The sequence below is a fragment of the Lacerta agilis genome, chromosome 6 (assembly GCF_009819535.1).
Source record: "Lacerta agilis isolate rLacAgi1 chromosome 6, rLacAgi1.pri, whole genome shotgun sequence".
NCBI classification, from domain to species: Eukaryota; Metazoa; Chordata; class Lepidosauria; order Squamata; family Lacertidae; genus Lacerta; species Lacerta agilis.
This window is the reverse complement of record NC_046317.1, coordinates 55,658,646-55,677,524: the sequence shown is the minus strand read 5'-3', so window position 1 is coordinate 55,677,524 and position 18,879 is coordinate 55,658,646. Positions and strand designations below refer to the sequence as shown.

At 46.2% G+C, this 18,879-nt stretch overlaps 1 protein-coding gene across 1 annotated transcript in view; it reads right to left on the bottom strand.

Annotated features, from left to right (window-relative positions):
- The window catches only part of MFSD4A (major facilitator superfamily domain containing 4A), a 43,321-nt gene that overhangs the window by 11,693 nt on the left and 12,749 nt on the right, over positions 1–18,879 (bottom strand). Inside the window, exons 2-4 of the mRNA XM_033152831.1 lie at positions 14,206–14,404; positions 12,068–12,307; positions 441–609 (exon numbers count right to left, since the gene is read on the bottom strand). Coding sequence (XP_033008722.1) covers positions 441–609; positions 12,068–12,307; positions 14,206–14,404 — 608 coding nt within the window. The remainder of the gene's footprint in view (positions 1–440; positions 610–12,067; positions 12,308–14,205; positions 14,405–18,879) is intronic.

Below are 18,879 nucleotides of genomic sequence, written 5' to 3'. Positions count from 1 at the left end.
CCCCCCAAAAGCCAGCTGAGCAGGTTTTGGCAATGTTCTCCCTAAAAAGCTCGACAGCTTTTGCCAGTGTCCTTAGAAAAGCTCAACAACTTTGGGCGCTCTCTTAAAATGTTCCACCCCAGGCGCCAGCAGGGTTTGCTACGCCACTGTCTCAGTGGCCACCCAGATGCCCATGGGAAGCTCATCAGCAGGACCTGAACTTGACAGCCCTTTCCCCTCTTGAAGTTTCTGGCCAGAAGGACCCTGTCTCTGTCAGAGGCAGTAGCCACAGGCAAGGAAAAACCTTGGAAGATTAATGCAGAATATTTCACTCTGTGCTTTGCTTCATCCCTTTCATGCAGCAAAACAACACACCCTCTCGCTACAACCTGTGGAGAGAAGAGGGCTCTGGTACCATGGTAATGGGCTCTGCATGCACAGCCCAGATTGGCAGTTCTTACCTATTTCTGGCTGAGTTCTTGGCGAGGATGTGGAAGAGTCATCCCGGTCGGCTATCCGCGTTTCCAGTGCCAGCTCATCCGCAGGCAGCAGCGGGGGGCTGCTGCTTTGACACCAAGGCACCAGCCTCTCCTTGTAGAGCAGCAGGAAGACCGCAAAAGGGACTGGGAGCTGCAGAACAACAGGCAAAAAATAAAAGTCAGCCGGGCGCACAGTGTGTGTCTTATAACCATTTTCAACCCCTAGGGTTGATACCTGCCCTTCGCCACTGGAGGGGGCTGCTGTTGGCTCAGATTTTTTTATTTATGCAGGGCACATCTTAAAAGCTACAGCTTGTAAACCTTTGCACCTCCCAATGCCACTGAGCTCCCGCCAGCCCCAGCTGGCATGGCCAATGGTCAGGAATGATTGGAGTTATTTATCTGTTGCATTTAGATATCACTTTTTCCCTCCAAGGAGCTCAAGGTGATGTACATGGCTCTCCTTTCCCCATTTTATCCTCACAACGATCCTGTGAGGTAGGTGAGGCTGAGAGGCAGTGACTGGCCCAAGGCTATCCAGTGAGTTTCATGGCTGTGCAGGGATTTGAACCCAGGCCTCCCAGGTCCAAGTCTGGTACTCTGTTTCACACTGGAGCTGCGAGTCCAGCAACATTGCTTGTAGCTGAATTGATGAAATGTGGGCTATAAATCTTTAAAATCAACAGTATTGTAACAATAACACCCCCAGAGAGAGAGAGAGAGAGAGAGAGAAGAAAAAGGTTCCTCAGCCCTGCCCTGGTATACTGGGACTCCCAGCAAGCCAATCGGCAAAAAACTTAACCTAGAACATAACATTTCAGACATCTGGAAAGACCTCCTCCCACAGCTCACCACCACTAAATGGCTCATTCCCTTTTTAAAAAACCTAACTTTCCCTGTGAGTTATAAAGAATACACCCGTTTTCAGTTGATATATTGACGTCCAGAACGCAGTGCCATTTCTTGCTCTGCCAGCAGATGGTAGGCAAGCAGCATAGATGTCCACAGTGTTTGTGTCCAACCCAAACTTGCCTTGAGAAGCTACACATTTAGAAAGGAGGGGCTTACAAGCCACGGTGTCTCCTCCCCTCTCTCCCCACAAATCTGAACAGGCGTTGCCATACGAAGAGTGGGACACGACTGAACGACTGAACAACAACAACAAAGCTTTCACACGGGACAATTCAGTTCTGCTTTACTGTAGAGACAGCTGTGTAATTCTGTGTTCAGGTACACAGAAGCAGCGCCCTCTGCTGTTCCTCTGCGGTACCAAAACAGAACGTATGAATTTAAAACTCCTCTGAAATGGCACAGTGCTTTCACATTACTTTTACTTAACATCTGCTGGGGTGTATGCTTTCATGTGTGGGGTTGGAAAAGGAATAAATGAAGCCGTCTTTTCCTCCTCTCCCCACCAGACTGATGGCAGAAGCTGGGTCGCTGGTCAATTACAGCTGGTTTCACATATATTGTTTTTGCTCTCCTCTGTGAATGAGCTGGAGCTGCAAGTGCACATTTCCTGGTTTTTGTTGGCTCAAGGTATTCTTTCAATGTATGGAGCATTTGCTCCCCTCTAGGTTCCCCCTCCTCAGCTGAATTCATTTAAGAGCCCTCCATTGTTCATAGAACAATAGGAACAAGAACAGCCAGTTCGGTCCCATGGAAGAAAAACGGTTTTCCCCTAATAGTTAGAATCCTTCCGGAGGTCAGGAGCAGTTTGCGTTAATGGCCACGAAAATCAGAGCAAAATAAACAGACCTCACACTGCCCTTTGGGAGAACAGCAGGCCAGACAAGTATAAGGCCAGTATCCTGTATTTCCCCTACTGTCTCAGCCTTTACTTTGCCCTCTGTGAAATGGCAATAGTGACCTTGTTTGCAAATGCTGCAAAAGAGAGTTCCAGCTGGGGAAAAGCACTATCAAACATTAAAGTAGCATACAAAATATCCCTATTAATCTTCTTGTGGGATCCCTGTGGATATAAATAAGATTTGGTCTCTGAATTGCACACAAGTTGTCACAATGCTCCAGAATAAAATGAAGAAATCAATCTCAGGCTCCCAAGAATGGAATACTCAAGACAAATGGAAGGCTTGGATTTTAATGAACACAGACAATTAAATATGTAAAGAGGAATCTCATCTAGAGTGTCACCTTTGTGAGCAAAGGTTGGCAGATTATCCCGGAATTGCCGTGATTTGCTTAACTGGGTCAGCATGTTAGTCCAGTTCAAAAGCAAGAAAATGGTAATTAGAAATCTTTGCCATAGCTTTTCTGCTGCTAGCTCCTCTAAAAATAAACAAAACCAAATTAGAGAGCGAGAGAACACATGTAGTACAGCCGTAAGATATTAGAGTCTACAGATCTCTCTCTCTCTCTCTCTCTCTCACACACACACACACACACACACACACACACACACCATGCATAACCACCTCCTGCTTCTGGGCTTTTGGTTTAAGTGCTGCTGCAGTAAAGATGAAATGATAATTTTTAAAGGTAGCATTCAGTAGCTTGAGATGCACCTCCAATGTCTGCTAACCTGTTGTCTGCCCAAGCTCCTTTTCTGCCAAGCAAACATTACTGGGAGTGTGAGCCATATTGCCTATTCTGAAATATCGGATGCTGCTCTTAGGGGGGAAAAGTGACCCCAATGGAACATTCAACACTACTGTCTGCAAGATCTGCATGGTTCATTTCGCAGGTGGCACCTGGCACAACTTTTGCCTGTGCAAGCAACATTCTGAGCCCTGAAGCTGCAACTGCCAGAATTCCTTGGGGTGAAAGTTTCTGCACACACCCCTGGAAAGTTCCCAGTATTGGCCAATAGTCAGGACGCTGAAAACCCTACTCAGAACTTTGATCCTGATCTGCAGTTACAGTAAGCCTGCAACTTACACAGGGGTTACATTCTGTGGATCGCGCCTAAAGTCAAAATTGTGTAGAGTCAAAACTGATCGGGTGCAATGGCAGCTCTGATTGCCAATGTCATTTTCCCTGGAACCCCAACCCTTTTAAAATTCTTTCTGACACACACATAAAACTGAATGCACATGCTCAATGTGTGTAGGTTGCGGGCTTACTGTGCCAGAACTTCAGAAGTATCAACAAAGCTCCAGAATGCATTCTAGGGTTGCCATATATCCTCCTTTTCCAGGAATTAAAACTTAAAGAGAAATTTGGGGATATTGCTGGTAGAGCTATGAGAACAAATGAGATCTAAAGCCTCCATACCTGCACAGACAGCTTCTCTCAGAAGAGTGTGGGTACTTATCATGTGTTTATTGAGAAATCAATATTTAGTCAAGGGGAGTTTTTGTTTGGTTCTGCTTTTCCAGAAAACTATGCCCAAAGCAATTTTATAATGCAGAGGGCTGTGATTTATGTATTTATTTCATTTCCATCCTACCCTGCCTCCAAGAACACTGTACATTGTGCTCTCCTCTCTCAATTTAGCCTCCAACAGACCTGCTTGGTAGTTTTGGCTGATAGGCTCAAGATCTCCCTGCCCCCCCCCCCAAGCCTCATTAACAAATGAAGAATTGAATTTGGGTGTCATCTGGGATGTGGGTGGCACTGTGGTCTAAACCACTGAGCCTCTTGGGTTCGTTGATCAAAAGGTCGGCAGTTCGAATCCTTGTGATGGGGAGAGCTCCCTTTGCTCTGTCCATGCTCCTGCCAACCTAGCAGTTCGAAAGCACGCCAAAGTGCAAGGAGATAAATAGGTACCGCTACGGCGGGAAGGTAAACAGCGTTTCTGTGTGCTCTAGCACTCGTCACGGTCCTCCGTGCACCAGAAGCAGTTTAGTCATGCTGGTCACATGACTCGGAAAGCTTTCCGTGGACAAACACTGGCTCCCTCGGCCTGAAGCAAGATGAGCGCCGCAACCCCATAGTTGCCTTTGACTGGACTTAACCGCCATGGGGTCCTTTACATCTAGTCCAGCATTTGAACTGTCATGCCACATGGCAGGATAAGGAGCACAGGGCTTCAGCCAATTTCTATCCTGAACTCTTGGAATAATGTGCAGGTGGCATTCTGCCTCCTAGATATGCAATAGTGGTGCTGGAGCAGCCATGTTGCAGGTGAGGAGAAACAATCCACATATCAACCAAATTGGAAACACACAGGTGGAAGGCTCATGTTTTGCAAATGCATTTTTTTTTTTGCAGAGTTCCAAGTACAAAAATGCAGCTTGAGAAGTTGAGCTCACACTTGGTATGAAGGCATCTAAATGTTAAGAATAAGCAACAAATGTTACTGAGCATGGGCAGAGTGCTTTCCTCTCCCCTCCTGAATAAGCACAACCCCCACTCAAAACATCTGGGGCAAGGGAGCTAGGCCTCCACTTGGAGGGAGTGAAGCTTCCATGCAGACATCTCTTCCTCTTTCTTTCTTTCTTTTTTTTAAAAAAAGGAAAATAAAACAATATTGCGGCCCCTTAAAGACTTAACAGATTTATTGTGGCACAATCTCAGACGGATGGACAACTGAATACTATACTCTTCCAAGTCCATCCAAGTGTTTCACAGGCACAACAACCCCCTTTCAATATCTGCTTGTGTTTTTCACCTTTAAGAAAAGAAAACGGGGGGGGGGGGGGTTGAATGGTGCTGATGAGCTTGTTTGGCTTCCACAGCTGGGTTCATCTGCCAAGATACACACAGGCAGGGCCAAGGCATTTTATTACAGGATCTCACAACTCGGCATGCTTGCTTTGGGGTGATATACTAGACCTCCTGGTACACTGTTTAATGTGAGGCCTTGGCACAGGCCTCACCAGCCTAAACAAACAGCAAAATCATTTCATGGCTAAATGCTCTACCCACAATGCGAAGCAAAACCCAGCCTGTGCATTGATGGAAAAGGTCACAGAAAAGGTGGTTCTACCTATCTTATGTCTTTGCAGCACAGAATGCTCATCTAAGAGGTTTTCCTATCCTGTGGATGCAGTGGGTCGGCTTAATTATTAATTCACATTCTGTATGCCGTATAACAAGTATTTATTGTTATTGCTGACATATGGTCCAAACAACTAATTTGATCTGATCTGAAAAGTATAACAGTATTTAAGTAACAGGTAGGTAGCTGTGTTGGTCTGCCGCAGTTGAAACAAAATAAATAAATAAATAAATTCCTTCCAGTAGCACCTTAGAGACCAACTAAGTTTGTTATTGGTATGAGCTTTCGTGTGCATCTGAAGAAGTGTGCATGCACACAAAAGCTCATACCAATAACAAACTTAGTTGGTCTCTAAGGTGCTACTGGAAAGTATTTAAGTAAGTAGGTCTTTGCCTCTCTAACAAAACTAGCAGTTTCACACTTGGGTGACATTGCTCTTCTGAACATCAAGGGTTGGTTGCACATCTGCCGCTAGGAGTAAATCACACAACAAACTTTTAAAAACACTACCCTCACTTTGTACCTCCTGCCCTCTGCCCCAATTCTAAAAAAGTCATGATCCCATTTCAAGGTACCTCTACCAATATGTGGGCATATTTTTCAGCACAATGCACCCAGTTTATTAGCGTGTTTGGCCTCCAGGAAAATAGCCCAGATATAGTATATCCCCCGTAAGAAGTGAGGTTATAGATATAGATACAGTCGTACCTTGGAAGTTGAACGGAATCCATTCCAGAAGTCCGTTCAACTTCCAAAACGTTCGACAACCAAATCGCGGCTTCTGATTGGCTGCAGGAAGCTCCTGCAGCCAATCAGAAGCTGTGGAAGCCTCATCGGACCTTCGGGTTCTAAAAGAATGTTCGCAAACCGGAACAATCACTTCCAGGTTTGTGGCATTCAGGAGCAAAAAAGTCTGAGTCCCAGGGCGTTCAACAACCAAGGTGTGACTGTATAAGCTTTTGAGTTCCCCAAACACAGAGATTTCTATGGATTATCACCCCAGTTTTTAAAAGTCCCTTGTTTTCTTCATTACTTCATTACCAACATATGGCCATATCCATTGCTTCAACAAACAGAAGCCTTTGGGACAAGGGTCCATTTTTAGAAAGGCCCCCAAAGGCTTGCCTTGAATTGCACAGGAGGAGGACTTGCTTGTTCACGCAACACATTGAGAGGAGCCCAGTTGCTCTTTTTGCTGTCACCTGCTGCATTCACCTCCAGGTTCTATTACTCAACAGGTTGGTGCAACAGGAATAAAAACGTAACCATTTTCAGCAGAGCTGACAAGTGTTTCCATGCACAGGTGCCAACTATGGCAAGGTCTCTGAGTTCATGGGGCGGGAGGTTCTCCCTTTAGCCAAGACCTGTTTTAAGAGTGCTGCAACTGCTCATTCCTATAACCAGGGGAGAGAGTTCATAAACTTACACACAAACCTTGCCCAAAACCAGCACTCAGGCAATTTAAGAATGACTGTGGACCTTTAAGAGTACCACTGCTGAAATTTTAAGTTCCCACTTGTCAGATACAACTGCTCTGTCTCAAAAGCTGCTGTGCAAAGGCTCTGCTAGATGGATAAGCTATCCAGTGCAATATTGTCTTCCCTGAGCAATGGTATTCAGTAGTTCCTGTGTCTTGAGCCTAACTGGACCTTGCAATCATCATCGGAGGCTCTTCTTCATGTGCCTCCTCCACAAAGAGCGGCAATATGAGAACAGGCCTTTTCTGTGGTGGCTTCCTGCTTGTGGAGTGCTGTCCCCAGGCAGGCTCACCTGGCACCTTCGTTACATATCTTTAGGTGTCAGGCAAAAACGTTCCTCTACAATCAGGCCATTGGCTAATTAAGCAATCTGTGGCCTTCTAAACTGCTTTTGTTTGCTACTATCTTACGTATTTTTTATGTTTTATATATTGTAAACTGCCCTGTGATCCACTACTAAAGAGAAGCTACATAATTCACATCATTTTAATAAATTCCATGTAATATGTTGTCCGCTCATGCCCATTTTTCACCTGTTCTTTCCTCTGTGACCAGAGATTTTGCACTTTTTACTGAATCTGGTTATAGTGCTTCTGTTGCATTTTGCAGAATCTCAGGCTCGAGCTTTTCACCAGCCTCCTCTTCAGGCAGAGAACATTCATGTCCTCCTTATCCAACCAGCTCCATATGTTTAGCTTGACTACATCAGATCTGGCATACAAGCAGGTGGTTCTAATATTTCACAGGCGAGGCAGAAAATAGAAGTTTCAACGCCCACCCAAGGGCTAGAAATCCTTGCAGAGGCTGTGAAGTGTTAAAAAATTATGCAAGCATATTGTATGGGATATCTTTAAAAAGACGAGGCTTATGATATCAGGAGGAAATAAATGTAACCAACTGTCCCTTTAGCAACAGAACTTATGCAGATGCTACCCAGAAAAAAATAACTTTGGCTGCTGAAGTTCAGTCGTACTTTGGTACTGAAATGCTGCTTTAGAATACCTCCAAAATGTACTCAGAATACATTTCTGATGTATTCAGTGGGGGGACGGGGACTGACACTAATTACCTAATAATGCAATATTGTTATGGCTACTAGCCAGAGATTGCTGGCTCTCAGCCCAGAACAGTTAGCTCCTGCAAGTGAATGGTCAAAAGACGGTCAGAAATCTGGGTTGAATGAGATACCTACCAGGTCATGGAGAAAGAGACTTCATCTGCTCCCATCCTGGCTGAGATAAAAGGGCAGAAGTGTGTCTGCACATGAACAGACAGCAGTTTGCAAGAGAAACTGGGTGTGTGTGTGCGCACGCATGGAGAAGAAAATGAACTACAAGTTCACTAAAGCTGGGATATAGGGCCGACATGGGGAACCTGTGGCTCTCCAGACACTGTTTTTAGAAAGGCCCCCAAAGGCTTGCCTTGAATTGCACAGGAGGAGGACTTGCTTGTTCACGCAACACATTGAGAGGAGCCCAGTTGCTCTTTTTGCTGTCACCTGCTGCATTCACCTCCAGGTTCTATTACTCAACAGGTTGGTGCAACAGGAATAAAAACGTAACCATTTTCAGCAGAGCTGACAAGTGTTTCCATGCACAGGTGCCAACTATGGCAAGGTCTCTGAGTTCATGGGGCGGGAGGTTCTCCCTTTAGCCAAGACCTGTTTTAAGAGTGCTGCAACTGCTCATTCCTATAACCAGGGGAGAGAGTTCATAAACTTACACACAAACCTTGCCCAAAACCAGCACTCAGGCAATTTAAGAATGACTGTGGACCTTTAAGAGTACCACTGCTGAAATTTTAAGTTCCCACTTGTCAGATACAACTGCTCTGTCTCAAAAGCTGCTGTGCAAAGGCTCTGCTAGATGCATAAGCTATCCAGTGCAATATTGTCTTCCCTGAGCAATGGCATTCAGTAGTTCCTGTGTCTTGAGCCTAACTGGACCTTGCAATCATCATCGGAGGCTCTTCTTCATGTGCCTCCTCCACAAAGAGCGGCAATATGAGAACAGGCCTTTTCTGTGGTGGCTTCCTGCTTGTGCTTGTGGGGAACCTGTGGCTCTCCAGACACTGTTGGACTCAAAAGTCCCACCAGCCCCTGTTGCTATGGACAATGGCTAGAGATGATGGGAGCTAGATGATGATAGTTTGGCAACAGCTGGAAGGCCATGGGTACCCCATTTTTTATTTAGGGAGTCTCACCCTGAAGATGCGATGTGGGCCAGCATATCAGCTGCCTCATAGGAGCACCTGCTGTTTGTAATTTTTGCTCTAGGTAAAACTATAGAGGCAAAGACACCCCGTGTCTTCAGGTGCTCTTTCATCCAAACCAGGCAGCCCTGTCCCTGGATCTTCTCAGCAGTGAAGGAAATGGGAAGTGCACAATAACCCAGGGACACACATAAGCATAAGGCACAATTAATCTGCATCTTACCAGCAAGCATGCTGGTGAACACTGCACAGATCACTGATGCCCACCCTTCCTTTGCTGTGCTGGAAAAAAAAACACTGCATGCAAACCAGTATTCCTTACTTGTTCTTCTCAAACGAACAACAGGGACAAGCCAAGAATGAACCGTGGCTTATTCTTAGCTCGTTCTTGTAGCTTTTCCCTTCCCAGTGTGACAAAAGGAGGAGGGGACAATTTGGGCAGTGAGCAGCAGGACCTTACTCTATCCTGATAAGCCACAGTTAGTTTAAAACTCTGGCATGCCATTTTTGCATCCTTCTGTTCATCCAAGAAGCCCAGTGTGGCATATATTGTTTCCCAAACTGTCTCCCATCCAGGCAGTTTAGGTGGCCAGCCAGGTTAGGTTCAGTGCCAGAGCTGGCAAGGAGAACCTAGCAAGGTGAGGACAAATCAATGATGTAGAGAAAACAAAGCCTTTCGCTAAATGTGAACTCTTGTCCTGTTTGCTTAGTTTACACCTATATTTTCTCAGTAACGTGGCAGGAATATTTCTGAATCTCGCCCTGCTTCTCACAGAGCTCGAATAACTGGTTTAGTTCATAACTAACTGCAAAGCACAGGGAATGAGGCTAGAGAGAAGAGAGCGAGAGAGAGGGAGAAGAGATAGAGAGAGGGATAGAGAGAAGAGAGAGCCTCTGCTTGAACTTGACACTCAAAAGCCAGCAAGAACCTTAATAACAGAGATGCATTAAAAAAGCATTTCCATTTCCTTAAATATTCCCATTTGTCTCCCAAGTCTTTCCTACCTCTCATCATGAAACAAGCATAGTGAGTATTATCATCTTGGAAACCAAGAGACATGTGCGACAGCTGTACCATGCATAATGCTCACAGTGGAGGCTGTACCATACAAGACAGCGTTCAAGATGGAGCTGTTCCTACCACCCAAATTAGCCAGGCTTCACTAAGCACATTTGCTGAGCCTCAATGATGCAGTTCCACACCATACATTTAAAGTACACCTAACATACATGTAAAGCACATGACATGCCCCAAAAGATCCTGGGAACCGTAATTTGCTTAGGGTACTAGGATCTGTAGCTCTGTGAGGGGGAAAACTCTCAATTCCCCAGATTCTTTGGGGGAAATCACATGTTTTTAACTTGCATTGGGTGTGCTTAAATGTTTGGGGTGGCTCTGCCTGCAGTACCAAATTTGCCTGGAGAAGGGAACTTGTGAATGTCCCCGGATTTCATCTAATGTCCCCGGGAAACGCAGCAGCGGCAGTCTCAGCAGCCTGGAGCAGTTGGCTCTGGCTGGCTTCAGGAGCTGCTCGGAAGGCCCCATATGATGGTGGTGCAGGGGCTCTAAGATGCAGCTTCCGGGCTGCCTCCACCTTCACTGACCCCAGCAGCTAAGATGTGAAGGGAGGCTTCATGCTGCCTATTGGAGAGGCCTCCCAACTCCTTCTTTTGTGCAAGCAGGAGCAGGGTAGGGATCTCTCCCTTCCCAGCTGAGGGATGCCAGCCCCCTCCTGCTTGCACGCAAGTAGGAATGGGCTTGGGGCTGCTCCGATGGCCTTGCCGCCCCTGCTCTCAGCCCTCCTTCTCTGCCTTCCATGCCTGACCCACCGTGCACCGCTTCCCCACCACCACCACCACTGAACAACCAACAACTCAGGGGCTGGCCAGGCTCATGGAGAAAGGAGATAGAAGCCTTGGAGGAAGGGGAAATGTGGCGGTTGAGGTCAAGGTGGCAGCCGCCCCTCTGCCACCGCCATCGCTGCAGCATCAACGTCCTGAACGTGTAGTATTTATTTATTTAAAGTGTCCCTGGATTCATTGAAAAAAATCTGGTAACCTTATCCTATGGTATGCGTACACATTAAAATCGTGCCATAGGTTTGTCATGCTTATTTTGTTCTAGAGACCTTCATAACAAGGGTCAACTTTCCCAGGAAGGTGATTTGCCACGCCTGCCTGTGCCACCTGTCTAAATAAAGTCCTTCTAGTGTTTTCCAGGCCAAGGTTATCACTGCCTGTGCTGCCACTCAAAAGTGGTTGATCAGTTCTTTGCTCTTTGGACCTCCATTAGCCACTGAAATGAAGTCAGAAATGCTAATGGGGGCAACGTAGCTGTGTGTTGCTTGGTAACAGGTGGATATTAGCCAGGTATTGACTATATTGTGTTTGTGGTTTTAAAAGAATTGATCTTAATAAGCTTGTATTTCAGATGGCTGCAAACCACCTTGATATTTTTGAATGAAAGGTGGTATCAAAGTGGTTTTAAATTGATAATACAAAAAATATAAAATATTAAAGCCCAAAGATTTGCAGAAGTATATACAGTAATTTTTTTTTAAAGAAATAAACCTGAGGTGGACTCCCAAAATTGGCCCAATGAGAACTGAACAAGCTCAAAGACCAGGGAATGATGACTGGCTGCATGGGGTGGTGTGGGTACATGTGGGAAAGGATAATGGAAACAACGAGGAATGACGGAACAGAGTGGCTGAAATCCTGGACAGCAGCATCCCACACTGCCGCATTCTGTTGCAGTTACTATTTCTTTCAATACTATTTCACTTTAATGAGAGAACAATGAAGGCAGGAAGTCAGAAGAGCTGATTTGGTGCCAACATAAAACCAAAAACGGTTTTAGATGTGGAATCAAGTTACTTTCCCTGACACACCGCCTTATGCGGGCTCCTCTGAAGAAGCCGGCCAAGAGACACATTCTCTCCCCCCCCCCTTGCTGGTCAAACCACTTTAAGCGCTGGGCTGGAACAATCAGCCAGGAGGAGGGTGTCACTACTTACATTGATCAAAGCCATAATCCAAAAGGCGTAAGACACCCGCGTCACCACCAGCCCTTTTGTTGGCAGGTCGTAGTGTGACAAGTTTCCAAGATGATGAGGGACGAGCGACTTCCGGATGTGAGGGAGGTTGCTGCTGCCTGTGGCCGTGCTGTTTGTCAGGATGCAGTTGGTGTCCGAGAGAAAAGGGTCGGCTATCAGAGGGCTCAGCAGGGCACCAAAGCCCACAAAGAAATGAAGGGCCTACACAAAGGAATGAGAAAATACCCTTATTATGTCCAGCAACAAGGCACACACAGCACCTCTGACAGCGCGTTAGAACCCTTAACAGTTAGAGCCCTCAAGTAAGAACCCTCAACTCAGAAGGTTCTGCTCTAGCATCCTTCCTGGGACAAGCCTTCTCCCATCACTACTGGTGCATTATCTCCAAAAACCCCAACAAACTCCCAACATGCAACTTTTCATGGCTTAGAACGTGTTATTTCATTAGGTCTTGCAAAGGATTTTATATGTGATCCTCAGCAACTGAAGTGCTCTTGCTGCTGTGATGCAAGTGACTGGCGTATTGTGTGTGTATCAGGTGCAGACATATGATGTGCTGCAAACAGTATGAACTAGGACTTCAGCTAGCACAATTAAGACTGCTGCAATAGTATTGGGTGAGTGTGAAGGGAGCTAGCTTTACGCCACAGGGTTACTTCTTCCCATCCTGGGGGACGCATACCCCTAAACATTTTGTGAATCTAAGTCTGACCTCATTGAGGGACAGTATTTCAATACAAGTAGGAAAATGAGAGTACTCCTAAACATTTTTTTAAGAAAAAAAAGCGCTGCTCCTTCCACTTCGAGTCCATGTCAAAGCCCCTGGATGGGGACATGGGCTGTGCAGAGATGCCCCAAGACACACAAAATTGGCAATACCTATGCACAGACCAGCTTCTGTGCAGATATTCATTGTTAGCATGAACTCTTCCAAAACAGAATTGAGTAGTTATATCCGAACCTGCTTATTTAGAGTGAGATTATTAATGGTGCAAATAACTTCAGGAAGACAATGGTGATTCAAGTGTGGCTACACCACCATCTTCAGTGCACAGGACGTGTGTGCATGTGTGAGGTAACTGGATGTGCTTACAGAGGGCATTCAGTCCCTGTGTTCTCAAAAGACATATGCGCTGGTGAACTTCACTGTCTATGTGAAAGATGGGCAGAACATGCAGGCAGCCCAGCAACTAAGGAACAATCCAAGCAACTAAGGAACACTCCGTGTGTTAGATTCTGATGCTATATTGTACCTTCTTTTGGAAAGTGATGCCTGGAAACTAAGTGTTTCCAGTTTCACAATTAAATGTTAAGCTGAAACAGGAGAGGTTCTGTCCTGATGTGACTCAACGATTCTAGCTGTAAAATAGGGATAGCATCCAACCTTACAAAATACAGTGTGTGCACTGGCGTAGGAAGGGCGGGGCGTAGGGGGCAGGGTGCCCCGGGCAGCGGGATCCCGATAGGGTTCCATCTCGGCACGCCCCACCCCCAGAACACACACCACACCCCTGTGGGCAGCGTGCCCCGCCCCCAGAACGCGTGCCATCCCCACCCCTGCCTGCTTCCCGCCCCCGGTGCCGGAGCATGAAGCTCTGCCACTGAGTGTGTATGGACAGAGAGGAACAAGGATTTGGGACACAAGGAAAGATCAAAGGTCCACAAATGCACCTGCCATTGGTGACTGCAGATTGTTCCTGCCACTAGTCCTGAAATAGGAAGAGTCCTACCTTTCTGCCAAGTTTAAAGACAGAGTAGGGGCTTCTCTTCTGGCTGCATTGATTCCAGAGCCACCCAAGAAAGCAGCAAGACTGGCCAGTTTTTCCAAGCACCTCTGGTGTTCAGCAAAACAGAAACGTACCCCTCATCCTCCTCTCCTGCTAAAAAATGGCAGCGCTGGCAGGAGTTCCTCACTAATGGTCACATTCAGTGTGGCAAATCAGAGGAGATGGCCAACCCCTTCCTTGGTGGGAGGGGGCAAGGATACCAGGCCAGCCAAGCTGTGTGGGTCCCTAACAAGGGCTCAAGATGGAAAAAAACTCCAAGCATCTAGAGAGAGTTAAAAAGGGGGACCAACCGCCCCCTGTTACTTGTCTAACCTGCAGGAAGACAGCAGAGTCCTTCTGATAAATCTTCACCAGCTGCATATTGGAGAGGGTGTCGATGCAGCCCATGGCCAGGCCAGCCACGGCCATGACCACTGCAAGCACCACCACATTGTGGCAGACTGGGATGATGGCAAAAACCACAGAGATCGCAAGTGATGACACAAAGAGGGCCAACAGAGACTGAGCCAACCTGGACCAAAGAGAGAGAGAGAGAGAAAAGCAGTTTCGTTATTTAAAATATAGACATCCCACCATCCAACTGTAGCCTTTGAGGCATTGTGCATTAATAGAAAAAAGCTATATTGCACACACATATATTATAACAGACAGGACTAAACAGAAATGCACAGTTTCCTGCAGATTAAAAACAGCAGCAGAGTTGAGCACTTGGACCTCCGGTATAACAAGATGTTTACATGCTACCTGAAAACAATCAGTGTAAGAATCAGAATAATGTATAAAGAAGACACTGCTGAGGCACCACCACAGAGAAGGCCCCGTCTCTGGTTGCCACTACTTTACCTACAAAGTAAAGGTGGGTTTCCATTATTATTATTATTTTTAAAAAACCCATCCAGGGGTGGGGAACCTGCAGTCCAGCAATACCCAGAGGGCCACAGCTCCCGTTATCCTGGACCCTTGGCCATTCTGGCTGGAGATGTTGGGAGCTGGAGTCCAACAACATCTGGAGGTCACCAGGTTTACCATCCCAAGCTTTAAAAGATTGGCAATGTTAATATGAGACTAGACATACAGCCTCCCATTTCTACCAATCTGCACAGTAGCAGCTGTATTTGGGACCAATCAAAGTTACTAAACTTTCACGAGCACTTCCTCATATAGTGCATTACTGTAGTCAAACCCGAATGCTAACAGAATATGAGTCACAGCTATAAAGCAATCAACATTGTCTAGAGGTGCTTTATGCTACGAATGACACGTGGGCGTCCGCAGGGCTGGAACTAATAGTACCAAGTTTGATTCTTTAGGGCAGCCTTGGCCAACTTGGCACCTTCCAGCTGTCTTGGACTACATCTGCCATCGACAGCTGTGCTGGTCAGAGCAAATGGGAGCTGTGGTCCAAAAGCGCTGGAGGGTTGATGAAGGCTGCTTTGGGGGCAGTGTAACCCAGCCTAGAACAAGCTGTTTCCCAAGTCTTTGACCAACTGTATCACCAGCCAATAGGATGACCCAGTTTACTGGCACCCCATTGAGCCCATTACTGATTTCAGCCACCTTTTGCAACATATCTATCACCTCACCTGGATTTGATATAAAAAAGAAACAGAGCTGTCCACTCCCACTATACTGGTGACACCTAACTCCAAATCTTCAAATAACCTCCCTCAGAGCTTTTCAAATACCCACAGTATGGCTCTGCCCTTAGACTAGAACCATGTTCAAATCTCACATGAATATTTTAGCTTGGCCTTAAAGCTCAGCTGGAGTATCTTTTGGGCAAATCAGTATTTCTGCCTAACCTACTGGAAGGACAGCCATGTATATTTGCCTAAGCTCCTTCAAGGAAGAGTGGGATAAAATCATTAAAAATAAAAATAAACAACTTCAAGTGAAATGCCTTTAGGTGAAATAAAGGAAGCCTTGTTGTGTTCTATGGTTTTGTGTTACAGAGGTGAGATGATAATCTAGCTAACCTCATAAAAGGCTATAATCAGTTAGCAAAATGCAGAAAAGCCAGGAAGGACAGCTAAAGGAGGCATCAATAAAACTGGATAGCAGCTGATGGAGTGGGTGCATTTTGACTGTACCACTTGTAGAATCTAGTGATTCAAGACATGCAATTAATTCTGCATAGAGAGAACCAGAAGTTTGAATCTGACTGCAATCCCAATCCCACTTGCCTAGGAGTAAAACCCACTGAATTCAGTATCATTTGCTTCTGTGTAGATGAGGGTAGAATTGCAGCCAATGTCAAGAAAAAAGGGGGGGCAGACTTGTTAATAAGCTAACATAATAGCAGATTTCAACAGAAAAAAAAGTTTTCCTATGTTTGCTACAGCAATCCCGCAATTCACAGGCATTTAACTTGTGCTTTTAGCTTTACGTACTTGGCAAAATAAATAAATAAATAAATAGGGGGCGGAAATCCGGGGAAAATACTTTTGTAATCCCACCCCCTATTGAACCCAATGTCTTTTCACTATACACAATTTTGGCTTTAGGTGTGACCTCCCAAAACGTAACCCCCATGTAAGTTGCCTGCTTGCAAAAGAGGCTCCATTAAAGAAATGGGCCTCAGATTCTGAATTATGCAATTGTCACTTGAATAAAGAAAAAAGCCTAAATATACTCAGGCTGCCACATACACTGCAGGAAGAACTGCATTTAGAATAGGGGGGGGGGCAGAACCTGCCTCTGGATCTGCCCAGCAGCCCTGCATCAGGCATGAATGCTTGCACGGAAAAGACTACTTGTGTAGATCTCTATTCACTTGGGCTTTCCAACGCTGCCTCTTATCCTGAAGGCAGTGCTACAACCTTTCTAACTAGCAGGCATGGTGGAGAAAATAACAATTTTATAAAACTGTATCATTTTAAATATTCCTTTTTTCTTTTGAGCCTGTGATCCAGCTCAATTGGAAAGGCTTGTGCCTAACGTTTACTGTACAGAACTAACTAATTGCTTTCCGGTACAGTACTGTTATGCGATGCCTGTTCAATCTGGAACGCTGAAAGAATAGAGTGGTGGAATGCATGAAACACTGTATGCATTTAAAAAAAAATTGGCTAGGTGTGGCAATTGTGCTTCATCTTTCATTGTTTTGTAGATGGATGAAAGAGGATGCTGGGAAACATTTAATGAACAAGAAAAATACTCAAAGTCTTAATTAAGAAAGACATGAAAAAATGATTATATGTAATCACAAGATACTATGGAGAGAGCTGATCTGAACAGAGGCATATCTAGGGCTCCTTGCGCCCTTGGCAAGGAGTTGCATTGGCAACTCCCCATCCCTTTACCCAATAGCCACCAGCCGAGAAAGCCCCACACAAGAGCTGCATGCAGGGAGGGAGGGAGGCAGGCCAGGGCCTAGTTGGGTCCCCAGGAAGGGGGGACTTCGAGGGCTGTGCACACACACAAAATGTCCAGAGGGATTCGGCTCCACCCTCTGGCTGCTCATGACATCACGCACTTGACATCAGGATGTCCTGTGACATCACACGCGTGATGTCAAGACGTCGCGTTGGGCTCCCTCAATCATCTGGAGAAGATGGCGCCTTTGTCTATAAATATAACAATGAATAAATCACAATGAAGGGAAGAGCAATGCTGACAACAACCCAGACTGGTGCTTCCTGGTCCAGCTCCCTCTTGCAAGCAGAACACCTCACACTACGGCCAAGGAGCTCACTGCTAAAGAGGAAGCTGCGGAAGGCTGAAAACAGGCAGGCAATAAGATACCAGGCAGCGAAAGGCTGGGAGAAGCAAAATCAGTGTGGATGGAGTCAGGGAGCAGAAGCAGCCGCGTATAAATCTCCCTGAGACAGGAAGAGTGATGTCTTCATTCTCGGTGGTTTCTAGGGCACACCGCTGCTTTGAACAGGGACATGCATCTGTCAGGTCAACGTTCGGCTTCTGCTAGACCTGGGAAGGAGCAGGAAGTGAGAGGCAGCAGATGGGAGGAATCCTACTCAGCATCCCTCTGGCGCAACTGAACCAGGCATCGCTCACACTTTAAAACCTACCTTTGTAATGTTAAGGACGGAAAAACTTTAAAAGAACAATGGAAGGTGAAATTCTTAACAGTTCTTTTTAGCAGCCGTTCTATAAGTGCACTATATGAGCTCAGAATTGCTTGGGACAAAAGCTAATGCTTAAGGGTTGCATAAGCTTGGGCCTCGGCGACCACCTGAACCCTCCCTGAGATCATTTGCAGGAGCACCTCTGGCTGTGCCCATCCCCTCTGCCCTGTGTTGGTGAGGCTCACTGATATGAACGTGAAATAGAGCCTCCAGTATCCAGTGGCGCAGGAAGGTGGGGGCGGTGGGGGTGGGGCGCCCCGGGTTTCACCCTGGGGGAGGCAACACTTGGCATGCTCCGCAACACCCAAGCTGAGCCCCGCCACCTGGTAAAACCCCAAGCAAGTTGTGGAACGAGGCAGCCTTGCCCCGCAGCCCGCTCACAAACCTGCTTGGCAGCCTGCGAGCAAGCCACGGAGCGAGGCCGCCCCGCAGCCTGTCTGCAGCGCGCATGCGCAGCATTATGACCTATGCGTCATGATGCAAACCACGCCTCCAGGTGCCACCGGGTTCGCCGCCCTGGGCGACCAAGCGGCTTCCTCCGCCAATGCCAGTATCGTTGACCCAGTCTTATGGAACACTCTTCCAATAGAGATTTACTAGGCATCTTTTAATATTAAATTTTAGGTGTTTGTTGAAAACTTTACACTGCCAGGGCTTATGCGGACAAGCCTCTTTTTCACGGCTAGATGGTGATCTGCAATTCTGGTTGTTTTCACATGGGGTTGTGAGTGTGTGTTTATTCATTTATTTGAGGTATTTATATGCCGCTTCTCAGGTCGACATAAAAAAGCGGTTTACATAAGCTTATTGCAGCAATAAACACCACTTTTTTTTGGGAAAGTTACAATAAAATGGAAAACAAACTTCTTAGTTTAGAAGAAACTGTGACTGCTTCTTTCTG